Source organism: Narcine bancroftii, chromosome 12 (assembly GCF_036971445.1).
Source record: "Narcine bancroftii isolate sNarBan1 chromosome 12, sNarBan1.hap1, whole genome shotgun sequence".
In the NCBI taxonomy this organism is placed as follows: domain Eukaryota; kingdom Metazoa; phylum Chordata; class Chondrichthyes; order Torpediniformes; family Narcinidae; genus Narcine; species Narcine bancroftii.
In genome coordinates this window covers 93018342-93034783 of record NC_091480.1, presented here as the reverse complement: position 1 = coordinate 93034783, position 16442 = coordinate 93018342, and the positions used below count along the sequence as shown (strand labels likewise).

General features: G+C 42.4%; 2 protein-coding genes across 21 annotated transcripts in view; one reads left to right on the top strand and one right to left on the bottom strand.

Moving 5' to 3' along the window:
• znf652 (zinc finger protein 652) overlaps positions 1-9088 on the bottom strand; it is a 59730-nt gene extending 50642 nt beyond the window's left edge. For 2 of the 8 annotated variants that reach the window (XR_011347009.1, XM_069904782.1), the window contains exon 1: positions 8706-9088. Coding sequence is in view for 2 of the 8 variants with exons in the window: in XM_069904782.1 (XP_069760883.1) it covers positions 8706-8723 (18 nt within the window). In the remaining 6 variants the exon portion in view is untranslated. Of the gene's footprint in view, positions 1-8229; positions 8312-8688 lie in introns of those variants that run through there. The other 6 variants (XM_069904778.1, XM_069904777.1, XM_069904775.1 and 3 more) reach the window with 5 other exon arrangements.
• The window catches only part of LOC138746534 (tumor necrosis factor receptor superfamily member 16-like), a 314868-nt gene continuing 306884 nt past the window's right edge, over positions 8459-16442 (top strand). For 8 of the 13 annotated variants that reach the window (XM_069904793.1, XM_069904791.1, XM_069904787.1 and 5 more), the window contains exons 1-2: positions 8459-9232; positions 12994-13101. The gene's annotated coding sequence lies outside the window, so the exon portion shown is untranslated. Of the gene's footprint in view, positions 9233-12993; positions 13118-16442 lie in introns of all 13 variants that reach the window. The other 5 variants (XM_069904795.1, XM_069904796.1, XM_069904788.1 and 2 more) reach the window with 2 other exon arrangements.

The following is a 16442-nucleotide window of genomic DNA, read 5'->3' as shown; positions in this document are numbered from 1 at the left end:
AACTGCAATAGTTATTGCTCCTTCACCAATTTGTGTAGAGTATAGATTTCTTTTCTTCTTCTACCTAGGAAAAATAGAAGTGGGCAATTTGCCCTTCAAGCAAGATCTGCCGCAAAATTTAATCATAATTAATCCGCTATCTCGATAATATTTTCCAGCTCCTTCCCAATAATCCTGATGTATAAAAATCTAGCACCTTCTCGACCATTCCACAGATGCACTACCTCCAATAAAGTAACTTCTCTTCAACTCTATAACCAATGCTGTATTGCTAGTCTGTGACCCTGGTACTCGACATATCCAACTACAGGATCTATCCTCCCTTCATTGTGACTGTTAAGCCCACCAGAATTTTGTACGTTCCAATTGTACATCCTCTTCTCAAGATTCAGAGAAGACACCTTAGTCGACCTCATATCATACAATGGTACAATCACCCTAGTCAGGTAAACCACATTGCACTGAGAGTCAGAATCATGCAGCACAGAATAGATCTTTTCATCCAACTTGTTCATGACAACCGAGGTGGCAATTGTGGGTGCCTACGATTGGTTCGTATCCTCCTAAACCCTTCCTAATAATTTATCTGACCAAATATCATTTGAACGTCACAGCTGTTTTTTTGACCACCACCTTGAATTTTATTTGGATTTGGTTGGTCAGTGGATCATTTAGCTGCCTACTGCAAGCTGCTTTGTCTATGTTACAGTTATGTAGTGTTACTTTGCAACTTTGTTAAGATGAAACTTTGCTTGCACGTGTTATTGTTCCAAGAATGCTCTTTTTAACATCTTACTGCACCATAGATGGTTCTCTGACTTGTTAGGAATTAATGGAGTGAGTTATGTGTTAAAGTTATACATGGACACCCAAATGCCGGACAAGCATATTGATAATTTACAGGAATGTTCAGTTACAAATCTGATTTTTTTAAGTGGCTGTTCTTTTTCAATCACCAACAAGTCGAGCTTCTTTTTAAAAAAAAGTCTTAATTTTTTAATATAAAGTACAAACTTTATTTTTCCCAGTTGCACAAAGTAATTTAAAAAAAAGTACAAGACGACCCAAAAAGAACATTTTAACTCGTGTTACGAAGCTTTTTGGTACAACATAACAGCAACAATAATGTTGAAGCCATTTCAACCTCAAAGCAGATATCTGTAAAAAAATAACCAAAAATCACCTTTTCTGGTTCAGTGGTAATTTTCCAATCACAACGGAAATCGCTCTGGTTTTCTTTTCATGCAATAGTCACTTCAGTGCTTAGTTATCCATGTGTTGTTCTAGATATTTGTTCCATTTTTAATTGCCATGCTAAAACGTTACGAGCCCTTTCACCCAACTCATAATATTTTTGTCATGATCTCATTATGTCTCTCTCCACTCTCTGTCTGCACAGTATTGTCTTAATTTCTTCAACTCTAACAACATTCTTTTCTCCTCATCTTCAAGTACTTGATTTTCCTTCTCCAATTTCATTATCTCTATCTAACTGAATTACTTTTTACACTCTTTATTTTTGAAGTATTACTTATTTGACCTCTCAAATATGCCTTCATAGATTCTCATAATATAAACTAAATCTTTATTAGTATCTAAAAAAATTCTGTTATTTCATGTAATCACAAAATTCCCTTTTCCTCAACAAAGTTGTATTTAACCTCCATCTGCAACCTACCTTTTGTTCTTCCAAAGAAATAGACAAAATTAAAGATGAATGATCTGATAAAACCTGCGCTTGATATTCCACTCTTCACACTCTATATTGAAATTGTGCAGAAATTAAAAACATATCTATCCATGAATATGTTTTAAATTGAAAAGAATAAAAGGAATAATCTGTTTCATTTGGATGGAGTTTTCTCCAAATATCCACTAAATCCATATCGTTCATCAAATCGGTTACCATCTTTGCTCCCTTATTTTTCACCATTCTATCTCCCGATCTATCTAATTTAGGGTCCAAAGCAAAATTAAAATCCCCTCCCAATACAACTTTCCGCTTGGCATTTGATAAATCCATAAAAACATCTTGCATAAATTTGCCATCATCTACATCATGCTAATGTGAATCTGTATTAATGAAACCCTGTTTAACAGCAGTAATTTAACTGGTTCTTAAAAAAAATATAGAGAGGAAAAATAACAAGGTTGAATCCACCACTTTATCAAAAAAGTAAAATCATTAATAAAACAAAATCCTGGGGAGACTCTGCAGTCAGTGTCTGTGGAAAATGAAATAAGTTAATGCTTCAGAACAATAAACCTATCAGAACTGTAAAACAGAGAACAAATGCATGCAAGTTGCAGAGAGGAAGAGGAGTGGAGAATGAACTTAATTTCTGCAAGAGGTTGAAGGAAATGATCCAGAAGAATTAACTTCAAACAAAAGTTTAATGCTGAGAATCATCAGAACCAATACATTTCATTGATAACAGTTGCACTTATTTAGAATCTTGAAAAGGTACTTCACTTTAAATGTTATCAGATGATGACGACAAATCAAAACACTTGTATGCAACCTTCATAAAAAAAATAATAGGATAAGGTAGGTTTTAAAAAGGTGATGAGTCAGCAAGGCTGAAGAAATTCCAGAAAATGACTTGCTGAATGGGAAGAAAAATAGTTTGTGGTGGAGATTGCACCACACGAGGCAAGAATGACAAAGAACAGAATCTTTTGACTGGATTCTATTACTGCATGGGATTGGAAAGCTAAAGCCTATTTAAATATGGATTTAAATAGAACAATGAAAATCTTAAATCAGAACCATCAGGGTTCATCAATTAACAAGAACAAGTGCTAAGAACTCAGGATCTTTTCGGCAAAGTCTATTTGGTTCCACTTAGCTTCCTTTGCACAGGTGGTATTGCAGTTAGTGCAACACCTTTACAGCGTCAGCAATCGGGACCGGACATGGGTTTGAATCCCGCGCTGCTTGCAAGGAGTTTGTACGTTCTCCACATGCTCCGGTTTCCTTCCACCCTTCAAAAACATTAAACATGCAGGTTAATGGGGTGTAAATTGGAAGGCATGGGAGAGGAGTCACGTGATGGAGTAGTGGCCGGAGGGTGAACTCCAGCCCTCTCCAGAAAAGTCGGAAAAAACAAAGGAAAACACAAAGGCACAAAAATAAAAATTAAAGTAAAGTGAGTATAAAGGTGGAAAGAAGATGGTGACGAAAAAAGAAAAATCGAAACCAACGGTAAGAAGAGAGGAAGAGAAGACAACGGAAGAAGAAGGAGAAGGCCTTACCTGTTTGAAGAGGCCCGCAGTGGAGAGAGAAACCAGCTCCCTCAGGTCGATAGAAAGTGGACTACAAAAATGGCTCGCTGAGCCGAGTAAAAGTGCACAACCGCGCATGCAAAAAAACACACCGACAGGAGGGGTGACCAGCTGGGGAGTCGATCTCCACAGCCGGCAATGACAGCTGCAGAACAGCTGCAGCAAGAGGAGAACATAGAAGACAACGAAAACAAGAAAGAAGAGAAGAAAAGAACAACAAAGAAACAACAGATGGCCAACCCAGAGGAAGAAGAGGAGGAAGAGGAAGAGTACAGTGAAATAGAAAAAGAAGGGAAAGGCAAGACAAAGGATATACTTTCTCTTATTAAAGAATACATGGAGTCATTTAAAGAATGGCAAGCGCAAGAATTTAATGATTTAAGAAGAAGAATAAACAATACAGAAGAGAAAATGAATAAAATAAATATGACCTTATCAGAAATGGGAAAAAGAATGGAAAAGGTGGAAGAACGAGAAGCAGCAGTAGAAATGGAGGTAGAGGACTTAAAAAAGAAATTAGAGGAATCTAATAAAAAAACTAAAGAGACACAAGAGCTGTTAGCTCAGAAAATAGATATAATAGAAAATTATAACAGAAGAAATTGGAAGGCATGGACTCATAGGCAGAATTGGCCTGTCAGAGTGTTGTCTGGCTAATTAAAAAAAAATCTAATTCATTCAAGCTAGTCTTCTAAGGATCAAATTCAGTCTAACCGTCAACCAAGTTAACTTTCATTTCATGAATAAATTCAATTTACAATTAAAATTTTGCAAATTTGTAGCTACAAACTATAATTTTGCATATTACACAACAAATCTACTCCGTTTGTTATGCTAAAGTAATCCCAACCAATAGGGAAGTTGAAATCCCTTGCTACTATAACCCAATTGTTCTAGCACTTCTTTCATTTGCCTACATGTCTACTAAATCTCTCATTGGCTGTTTGGATGTCTGATATATGCCCTCAACAAACTGAAAACTTCTTTATTTCCAAGATCAAGAGCTTGAAATAATTAATAACTGGTGTTTTAATGATTTCAAAATGAGAATGCTGTAGGATGCTCTTATTTGTCTAATAATGCTCAAACACTACCAAAGCATTTCTTGAAACTCCACCTGTTGTCAGTTTTGGTTGCATCTACCTGGCTCAATTCAGTGATAGTTCCAAATTAAATTGTTTGTAATGTTCAAAAACCTTAAGATTAAAAAAATATATATTTTTGAAGTATTTGTAACTAGAGAGACTGTTCTCCCTTCCTGTGTTTCCTACAGTAAATATGAGCAGGTGCCCTTCATTAAATGGTGAAGGAAACAAATTAAAACGGACCAGAACATTGATTCAAAGCCACAGAAAACTAACTTTCTTGTTGGAAATACAAAAATTGCAGATATCTACAGCATTTAAACAGCTGTGAGATGGATTTGATAGCTACAACCATTATTTTATACAAAATAAGTGATAGTTGAATCCAGTCTCAACATCAATAGGTATTTTAAGCAGTTTTTGTTGTCTATTTTTCGGCAATTTTTGTTCACTATTGGTTGATGCTCAATTATTGTTATGCAATACATAGTTGATGTTCAATATGCCCCATTCACAGTGACATCATACTCTCAATAAACCGATCAAACAATTGTTTAGCAGGTTTTCTATTTAAAGCCCCAAATAAACAGCAATAACATTGGAACGCTATTGCCTTTGAATTATTTTTCAAATATTTCCTCTGTCATGGATTTAGTTAGTTGTAAAGGGAGGTACATTTTTCTATTATCACCCTCTAAAAGCAAATAAAAAAATCAAATACAAAATAGATTAATCAATAAATGGCTACTTCTGTATCCACCTAGTGATGTCAACTTTGATATCAGTGATTATCAAAGATGAGATTACTGCAAAACCTGCTAAATTTCTCCGGCACGCATGTATTAAACTACAAATTTCTCCAGCACGTGTGTATTAAACTACAAATCACAGCATCTGCAGATTTTGTTTCACTTGATAATCAGTCAGTTCAGTCTTTCTGACCCAACACAGACCAAATTAAATTAGCTAATTAATATTATAATATTCCAGTAAACTTTAGTTGACTGAAACATTATTCCTGCTTATGTAACAGTCGTAAATTTAGTAAAACGAACTAAATCAATAGCAATGGTAATAACCAAGATAAAGGTATTTCAAAATCAACAATTTTATTATTATTAATAACAACACATCTTACTTAACTCTAACTTAACCCACTTTGTGCAAATGTGTGCTAAAACCCAAACCATTACAGTTTAAGCTCGACTTGAGAGAGGATTTTAAAGTTCAGTCTCAGAAAGCTTTTGTGTTGAAACTCAGTCTTTACTGCTGTTCAAAAGCAATTATGAAGTAAGTGTGAGGCATCAAATTTCTTTCAATTATTGCTCAAAAGCAATAATGAAATATGTTAAAACATCAAGTCGTCAGACCTCATTAAAACTCACAAATTTCTTTTGCAGAATTGTTTTCAGAGCAATGTTTCTTCGTACGAACAATTTTTTCTCTCTTGCACAGAGATTTTGGAATCTGTGTTCCACACGATGAATCTGTCATCTTTTCAAAGAGACAGCAAAGTGGCCATTTACTTCCACAATGATTTCACAAACCCAGTCAAGGGTTAAATGAAGTGCCCAACTAGAAAAGGGCATGGTTGAACCACCCTCTTTATCTTAAAGAGACAGCCAGAAGTAGTCTTCCTCATTCAAAAGCCACTCATTCTGTGTTCTCCTTTGACTAGGAGTAACATGTAACAGCACCTTTTCACTGTATTTCAGTGTATTTCAATCTGGTCTTACTTACAGGATGGCCAAGCCCCTTCAATCGTGTGCTACCTACAGGATGGCCATGGGTTTTCTGGTTTCCAAATGCCTCCGGTTCCAGTAATATGTTTCTCCCCAAAAGTTTCATAATGTGACATCATTTTTGTTTTGTTTCTCCAAAAGCATGAATCATGGCAGATGGCCTTTTGAAGTTACTTCCAAAGTTAATTCACATCTATATGCTGAAAGCATCTCTATCCACTTGTTTGATTGGATCTGACTCCGGATAGTCTGCGCAGATCACTCAAGGAAGAACTTATTTGTTTGAACAGCTGCCAGCACAATGTTGTGTACATACAAATGCTTTTAAGCAAACACCCATTTTTCTTGCATCCATGGTATGTTAACACAGTACCCACTGAACAATTTCTGCAGACAACCTGTTCTGAGATTTACCAGCTACAATTTCAAAGGACTTTGAGGGTAATTGTGTTGGTAAAATACAAATATGCCCTGTCCACCCACAAACTAAGAAATATATAATTCTATAATAACATTTTAACTTTAAAAGATTATTAACAAAAATCTGTCACAACGACACTATGATTAACTAAATAGGCATAATGCCAGGTATAATAGGCCTTTTAACAACTTGTGGTACATCATATCTCATTCAAAAATAAGATCACGAAGCCACAACCAACAAGGACAAAGGTTGAGCTCCATAAATGATGCAAGGCTCATGTGGACTGCAGCCACTTTCTTAATTACAAATATGCAAGATAAACTGGACATCATCTTTCTGAAACTCCTACTCATCTAACTGCCTTGCGTAACAGGCTCCTCAACTCTTTCTCCATTACATTTACAACAAAATTGGCGCTGTCTCATGAGCACGTCAACTTCATCCATTTTGCTGCCTTGTTTCACTATGAAACTCACATGGTTTTAAATGTTTTCTTGCAAGCAAAAACATGTTCCACTTGCAGTCCAAACATCCAGTTTTAACAGTCATTTTAAGCTATATGATTAGTACATTTGCACAGCATTCTTCTCCTGATTAGAAGGAATCGATAACTAGGGTAATTGGCCGGCTTCGACCCTGAAATATGGACCCGCTCAACATGTCAAAACAAAACGGGGCACATCTTGCAAAGAGGCGTGCAATCTTTCAGCTCTGTGTTATTACCCCAGACCAAACAGTGGCCTGACATTTCCAGTTGGGCTCCAAACACCCAGCTCAACCCTGATGAAGGGCTCAAGTCTGAAACGTGGGTGGTGCATCTTTATTTTTTAACTTATCGAGTTTCTCCAGCATTGTAAAAACACAATAATGGAGAAACTCAGCAGATGAAACAGTGTATTTCAGTGTATAGCAAAGATAGATAGATAACCAATGTTTCAGGCTTGAGCCTTTTCTCAGGGGATGAGAAAGAGGTAGTCAGGTGTCTGAACAAAATGGTATGGCTATGCAACTTTATCTTTATGATATAAAGTACACTGTTTGGCCTGCTGAGTTTCTCCAGCATTGTTTTTACTTCAACTAGGGTGTCTGCACGCGTGTGTGTGTGTGTGTGTGTGTGTGTGTGTGTGTGTGTGTGTGTTTTCAAGCAAGTCAGAGCCAGATTAATTCTACCCTACCCCACCCCCCACCACAATTGCAGAACAGCAAAATAACACATAGGCGCATATTTTAAAAAATGCAAAATTTCAGACTGCAAGGAGCAAACACAGTGGCGCAGAGAATGAACAAAAAGAACCCAAGGTCGGGAGGAAGGGGTTAGAAGATAGAAGCCCTCGATGCTGTGCCGACCCTAATATTCCTTTAAATGCTCCCTATGCCCTAACGCTCCATTCTTCTTCCATGTTTCAGCACCCTTTTAGTTTGCATTAAGAGACGAGGCAGTCTAGTTGAAAGGCAGGGACCTGGGGCGCCTGGCAAGGCATTCCAGGCACCCAGATCCCTCTGTGCTTCCCCCTAAACTTCCCTCCTCTGCTCTGTACAGATGGGTGCCCTTGGGAAAGGGAATCCTGTCGACCTCCTTCGCCCGCACACCCCTAACCCTAACCCCGCCCCCATCCTGGCGAATCTCCTCTGCACCCTCTCCAGAGCTTCCTTCCTCCCCGACAGTCCAAGCGTGGTCTCGCCGCAACCTGACCTCTCGCCTCTTGAGCTCCACGTTTGATTTCCGCCGCTCCTGCCCACTGCCAGGCTGGGAGACTGGAGTGCCCAGCCCTGGGCTGGGCTGGAACTGCCTCCACTCGCCCCGCCCCCGCCAATGACCATGCAAGGGGCGTCTGACGTCAGTGACAGCGGCCACGGCCCATTCTGACGTCAGCGGGCACCCGAGGGAGCGCCGCCCACTGCCAGGCTGGGAAACTGGAGTGCCCAGCCCTGGGCTGGGCTGGGGCTGCCTCCACTCGCCCCACCCCCTCCAATGCCCATGCAAGGGGCGTCTGACGTCAGTGACAGCGGCCACGGCCCATTCTGACGTCAGCGGGCGCCCGAGGGAGCGCCACCCCCCCTCCCCCTCCCGCCCGCCTCGCGCCGCCGTTCCAACCCAACGGTCGCCGCTCGCGCCCCCCCCCCCCCGGGAAAGCCAGGGCCAGCTACTCACCCGCTGCCTCGCCTCACCTTCCTTTCGCCTCCCATTGAACACAAATGCTGGACTTCGGCGGAAATATTTCCATTCCACCCCCCCCCGGTCTTAAAAAAAATGAGGGGGGAGGTGAAGGCTTTTTTTTTTAACACTTTCCTTCCAGAAGGATCATTTTCTCTTGGTTTTTTTTCTCCCCCCCCCTCCCCTTTTTCTTGGCCCTGCTGACTGGCTGAGGCCCCGGCCGACGTGGCCAGTCCCAGTGCGCCCGCTCCACTCTCGTCGTGTGTCGGGGCCGAGGGAGGGAGGGAGGAGGCGTGTGTGTGGGGGGGGGTGGGGATGCGTGCGGTTGAATACTGGGGCCGCTGCCAAAGACGGAGCACGCCATCAGGGCGGCGGCGGCGGCCGTCGCGCGCATGCGCACGGGACGCCCCGCGCGCACCTGGCCGAGAGCGCGCATGCGCGGCGCCCGGGGACTCCGCCGGCGCTTGTGTCAACCCCGTCCCCCCCTCCCCCTCCCTCCGCAGGAGCTTCTCCGATCGCAACCAACCTTCCTCTTCACTTCGTAAGTACAAACTATGGATAAGTGAAGCGGTTCTGGGCTGGAAATGACACCTCTTTTTAAAGGGCACATGCGCTGTGGGTGGGTGTCAGTCACAGACCTGTCACTGGCGAGAGAGGCAGCCAGACCCCCAGGTCCCTGCCCTTCAACTGGACTCTCGTCTCTTAATGCAAACTAAAAGGGTATTCCACTGGCCGGATGCTTCCAAGATCACAGCCAATGCAGACTGCAAATTGGGGAGAGAGGCAGCCAGAGCCCTAGGTCCCTGCCCTTCAACTAGACTCTCGTCTCTTAATGCAAACTAAAAGGGTATTCCACTGGCCGGATGCTTCCAAGATCACAGCCAATGCAGACTGCAAATTGGGGAGAGAGGCAGCTAGAGCCCCAGGTCCCTGCCCTTCAACTAGACTCTCGTCTCTTAATGCAAACTAAAAGGGTATTCCACTGGCCGGATGCTTCCAAGATCACAGCCAATGCAGACTCTGCAAATTGGGGAGAGAGGCAGCCAGAGCCCCAGGTCCCTGCCCTTCAACTGGACTCTCGTCTCTCAATGCAAACTAAAAGGGTATTCCACTGGCTGGATGCTTCCAATATCACAGCCAATGCAGACTGCAAATTGGGGAGAGAGGCAGCCAGAGCCCCAGGTCCCTGCCCTTCAACTAGACTCTCGTCTCTTAATGCAAACTAAAAGGGTATTCCACTGGCCGGATGCTTCCAAGATCACAGCCAATGCAGACTGCAAATTGGGGAGAGAGGCAGCTAGAGCCCCAGGTCCCTGCCCTTCAACTAGACTCTCGTCTCTTAATGCAAACTAAAAGGGTATTCCACTGGCCGGATGCTTCCAAGATCACAGCCAATGCAGACTCTGCAAATTGGGGAGAGAGGCAGCCAGAGCCCCAGGTCCCTGCCCTTCAACTGGACTCTCGTCTCTCAATGCAAACTAAAAGGGTATTCCACTGGCTGGATGCTTCCAATATCACAGCCAATGCAGACTGCAAATTGGGGAGAGAGGCAGCCAGAGCCCCAGGTCCCTGCCCTTCAACTAGACTCTCGTCTCTTAATGCAAACTAAAAGGGTATTCCACTGGCCGGATGCTTCCAAGATCACAGCCAATGCAGACTGCAAATTGGGGAGAGAGGCAGCCAGAGCCCCAGGTCCCTGCCCTTCAACTAGACTCTCGTCTCTTAATGCAAACTAAAAGGGTATTCCACTGGCCGGATGCTTCCAAGATCACAGCCAATGCAGACTCTGCAAATTGGGGAGAGAGGCAGCCAGAGCCCCAGGTCCCTGCCCTTCAACTGGACTCTCGTCTCTCAATGCAAACTAAAAGGGTATTCCACTGGCTGGATGCTTCCAATATCACAGCCAATGCAGACTGCAAATTGGGGAGAGAGGCAGCCAGAGCCCCAGGTCCCTGCCCTTCAACTAGACTCTCGTCTCTTAATGCAAACTAAAAGGGTATTCCACTGGCCGGATGCTTCCAAGATCACAGCCAATGCAGACTGCAAATTGGGGAGAGAGGCAGCCAGAGCCCCAGGTCCCTGCCCTTCAACTGGACTCTCGTCTCTTAATGCAAACTAAAAGGGTATTCCACTGGCCGGATGCTTCCAAGATCACAGCCAATGCAGACTCTGCAAATTGGGGAGAGAGGCAGCCAGAGCCCCAGGTCCCTGCCCTTCAACTAGACTCTCGTCTCTTAATGCAAACTAAAAGGGTATTCCACTGGCCGGATACTTCCAAGATCACAGCCAATGCAGACTGCAAATTGGGGAGAGAGGCAGCCAGAGCCCCAGGTCCCTGCCCTTCAACTAGACTCTCGTCTCTTAATGCAAACTAAAAGGGTATTCCACTGGCCGGATGCTTCCAAGATCACAGCCAATGCAGACTCTGCAAATTGGGGAGAGAGGCAGCCAGAGCCCCAGGTCCCTGCCCTTCAACTGGACTCTCGTCTCTCAATGCAAACTAAAAGGGTATTCCACTGGCTGGATGCTTCCAATATCACAGCCAATGCAGACTGCAAATTGGGGAGAGAGGCAGCCAGAGCCCCAGGTCCCTGCCCTTCAACTAGACTCTCGTCTCTTAATGCAAACTAAAAGGGTATTCCACTGGCCGGATGCTTCCAAGATCACAGCCAATGCAGACTGCAAATTGGGGAGAGAGGCAGCCAGAGCCCCAGGTCCCTGCCCTTCAACTGGACTCTCGTCTCTTAATGCAAACTAAAAGGGTATTCCACTGGCCGGATGCTTCCAAGATCACAGCCAATGCAGACTCTGCAAATTGGGGAGAGAGGCAGCCAGAGCCCCAGGTCCCTGCCCTTCAACTAGACTCTCGTCTCTTAATGCAAACTAAAAGGGTATTCCACTGGCCGGATGCTTCCAAGATCACAGCCAATGCAGACTCTGCAAATTGGGGAGAGAGGCAGCCAGAGCCCCAGGTCCCTGCCCTTCAACTGGACTCTCGTCTCTTAATGCAAACTAAAAGGGTATTCCACTGGCCGGATGCTTCCAAGATCACAGCCAATGCAGACTCTGCAAATTGGGGAGAGAGGCAGCCAGAGCCCCAGGTCCCTGCCCTTCAACTAGACTCTCGTCTCTTAATGCAAACTAAAAGGGTATTCCACTGGCCGGATGCTTCCAAGATCACAGCCAATGCAGACTCTGCAAATTGGGGAGAGAGGCAGCCAGAGCCCCAGGTCCCTGCCCTTCAACTGGACTCTCGTCTCTTAATGCAAACTAAAAGGGTATTCCACTGGCCGGATGCTTCCAAGATCACAGCCAATGCAGACTCTGCAAATTGGGGAGAGAGGCAGCCAGAGCCCCAGGTCCCTGCCCTTCAACTAGACTCTCGTCTCTTAATGCAAACTAAAAGGGTATTCCACTGGCCGGATGCTTCCAAGATCACAGCCAATGCAGACTGCAAATTGGGGAGAGAGGCAGCCAGAGCCCCAGGTCCATGCCCTTCAACTGGACTCTCGTCTCTTAATGCAAACTAAAAGGGTATTCCACTGGCCGGATGCTTCCAAGATCACAGCCAATGCAGACTCTGCAAATTGGGGAGAGAGGCAGCCAGAGCCCCAGGTCCCTGCCCTTCAACTGGACTCTCGTCTCTTAATGCAAACTAAAAGGGTATTCCACTGGCCGGATGCTTCCAATATCACAGCCAATGCAGACTGTAAATTGGGGAGAGAGGCAGCCAGAGCCCCAGGTCCCTGCCCTTCAACTGGACTCTCGTCTCTCAATGCAAACTAAAAGGGTATTCCACTGGCTGGATGCTTCCAATATCACAGCCAATGCAGACTGCAAATTGGGGAGAGAGGCAGCCAGAGCCCCAGGTCCCTGCCCTTCAACTGGACTCTCGTCTCTCAATGCAAACTAAAAGGGTATTCCACTGGCCGGATGCTTCCAAGATCACAGCCAATGCAGACTGCAAATTGGGGAGAGAGGCAGCCAGAGCCCTAGGTCCCTGCCCTTCAACTAGACTCTCGTCTCTCAATGCAAACTAAAAGGGTATTCCACTGGCCGGATACTTCCAAGATCACAGCCAATGCAGACTGCAAATTGGGGAGAGAGGCAGTCAGAGCCCCAGGTCCCTGCCCTTCAACTAGACTCTCGTTTTTTTTAAAAAATTTTTATTTTTCACACCATAAATCACAATAGTCATGATATACACTTTTTCTTTTCCACACATTTACAGTGACTTTTTCTCCCTCCCCCCCTCCCTCCTCCCAAGCCACCCCCCCACCTCCCCCCCCTCATCCATTTTAGGTATACAATCTAGGTTGCATTAATTCAGTCAGACAATGTTGTCATTCATCAAAAATACACCAGAAATTCTACTGAGTCCATTCTTTTCTTCTCCTTCCATCAACTTAGGTAATGTTTGTTCCCGGTAGGTTTTCGCTATTGTATTTAATGTAAGGCTCCCATACTTGTTCGAATATTTCCATATTATTTCTTAAACTATATGTTATTTTTTCTAATGGAATACATTTATTCATTTCTATATACCATTGTTGTATTTTCAAATTATCTTCCAATTTCCAGGTTGACATAATGCATTTTTTTGCTACGGCTAGGGCTATCTTGACAAATCTTTTTTGTGCATCTTCCAAGTCAATTCCAAATTCTTTATTTTTTATGTTACTTAGGAGAAAGATCTCTGGATTCTTTGGTATATTGTTTTCTGTTATTTTATTTAATATCTGATTGAGATCATCCCAAAATTTTTCTACTCTCTCACATGTCCAGATTGCATGAATTGTTGTTCCCCTTTCTTTTTTACATCGAAAACATCTATCAGATACTGTTGGGTCCCATTTATTTAACTTTTGCGATGTAATGTATAGTCTGTGTAACCAATTATATTGTATCATACGCAGCCTCGTATTTATTGTATTTCTCATCGTTCCAGAACATAATTTCTCCCATGTTTCCTAGACTCTCGTTTCTTAATGCAAACTAAAAGAGTATTCCACTGGCCAGATGCTTCCAATATCACAGCCAATGCAGACTGCAAATTGGGGAGAGAGGCAGCCAGAGCCCCAGGTCCCTGCCTTTCAACTACACTGCCTCGTCTCTTAATTCAAACTAAAAGGGTATTCCACTGGCCAGATGCTTCCAATATCACAGCCAATGCAGACTCTGCAAATTGGGGAGAGAGGCAGCCAGCGGCCCAGGTCCCTGCCCTTCAACTAGACTCTCGTCTCTTAATGCAAACTAAAAGGGTATTCCACTGGCCGGATGCTTCCAATATCACAGCCAATGCAGACTCTGCAAATTGTTCTTGCTCCCCCCGCATCATGTTGTAACCTTTGAATTAATGTCCCACTTCAGTCCGTTTGACACTGGCCACAGGGAAAAAAAAGCATTGCTTCCAAAACCTGCACTGCAACTCCAAGTGTTCAAAGCGTTATTTCATTTTACCATGCCCCGATATGAACTTGCACCACTATAATCTGAGTTTCGCCAGCTTCCATCGTGGTGTCTGCAAGACTTTCTCGACCTCAACAACCTCGATTTTAACTCTGTTATTGATTCGAAGGAAGCAGTTGCTTCCCTCAAGCAATTGTCTCAATTTGGATTTACCCAGCTGGCTCTCAGCATTTGCCAGTTCACCCTTACCACTTGAAATGCTGTGCCTAAAGTTGCTTGTCTCCATTTTGAGCGAGTTTTTAAAACTTGCAAGTGACAATGTTAACAGATTTCAAATGGAAAACCTACACTGGTCTCCTGCATCTGGGTTATTTTTGACAGATCAATGGTTTTTTTTTAATGCTGTCGAGAATCTTCTTGTAAGAACTAAAATAAAAGCCATTGATGTGGTTTTAATTGCCTTTTTTAAATTTTAAAATACCTGGCCATCGTGAAGTTTCGGAACCATCCACCACATATTTGTTACAAGTAGAAACACATCAGCGAAATATTGTGTCTGAGGTTTATGGTGCGTTTGCTCATAGCCAAACTTGATTTTAAAATTGGAGGGTTCAAAGCAAGTGCAGCATTTTAATGTGCAAGAAAAATAGTTAAAAAGGTGCATTTAAAGCAAACAAAAGTTTCCAAACTTGTGAACAATTAGTTACTTTGAAGTAAAACACCAAAGTCTACAGACACCGTGGTTGGAAGGACAATCACAACACTGGGGAAACTCAGCAGGTCAAACTGTGTGTTTTATATAGCAAAGATACAAAACCGACTTTTTGGGCTTGAGCCCTTCATCAGAGTTACTTTGAACTTGCTTTTATTTTCCGCAGCTCATTGATGGCAAGCATAGCCATTATATTAAAAATAAAATAAAAACCAGTGATGTGGTTTTAATCATCTTTTTAATTTTAAAATAACTGCCTATTGTGAAGTTTTGGAACCATCCATTTGTTAATAAAACTACAATATTACACATTAAATTTTTAACAAGTTGATGAATACAAAAGATATATAGACAATTCACAATTATTGAATATTCTTCCTGGAGAAAATTGGATCAATCTAACAGGAATATACATGAAAATTATTGACTGGAACTTCAGTGTAATGTAATTGTCAGGCTGTAAATTATTCCCTGGCAGCTCCACTGCCTGGAATATATCCAGATACTTGTAGGCACTGGACTAATGCTTTCAGTAAGAGACTTAGATCCATATTCCAGAATACACATTTATTTGATGTATTATGTCGGTTGGTGATTATTCGGCGTTGTGCGAGAAAGGTAATATGTGTGCACCATGGTGCAGAGAAACACGGTTTAGTCTGGTTTTAATGAGGTCAGATGATAATAAACTTGAACATCGTGTCAGATTTCATGTATTTATTCCTCATCTGCCACCAGATTTTGACCCATCCAGCCTCCCATCAATTATTTGAATAAGATCAAAACTTCACTTGAGACACAAGTGGAATTAAAATCTTTACCTGTTCTTCCTCTTCATTGGCCACACCTTGGGATTATGGTTTTGTGAGTTCTGATATTGCTGATTAGTGTTCAGCCACGGGGAGGAGTTGTGGTCATTTTCCATTTATATAAGACTTCTCTGCACTCTCAATGCATGGATGCTTGATTTCCAACAATACCCATTTCACTATTTTGAATGCTCATCGGCTGCGAATATTGTAGCATTGTTACAATATTGTAAGGATGTTTTAATCTTTCAAAGAGACCTTGACCAATCCTTGATTTTTTTACCTCTTTTGTTTACTTGGCAATTTTTTCCTGCAACAAAATTCAGAAGTTTAGCGGCAGATGCATGAGAGTCGAGACTGTGTGGGGAGATGTCAAAGTGTGTTTGCCTGACCCCAATACTAGATTTATCATGTAATATGCATACAACTTTATTCAAATATCTTGACATTTGCAGTGCACTGCAGATTTCTGATTTCCATTTTATAGAAAGGAGATAAATGGTGATATTGTAAAAATGATTCACAAGGATACTGGAACGGAAAGAAAATCGGCGTTAACAGTCTGTTTAACTTTTATCTCAGAAAGAGATAAAGGGGTAACATATAGAATTGTTAGAGCAGAGGTTATTCAGGCCATTATGTCTATGGTGGTTAATAATAGAGTAATCTCATTAGTCATAACTTTTTTTGTTTAATTCAACATAGTAAAACTCCCCAATATGTATCTCGAATAAAGATGATGAGGTTGATGCAAAGACAATATTACAATTTTATGACAGTATCCTCCTGGAGGTTGTAAATAGAAAATAGTCACTGATAAA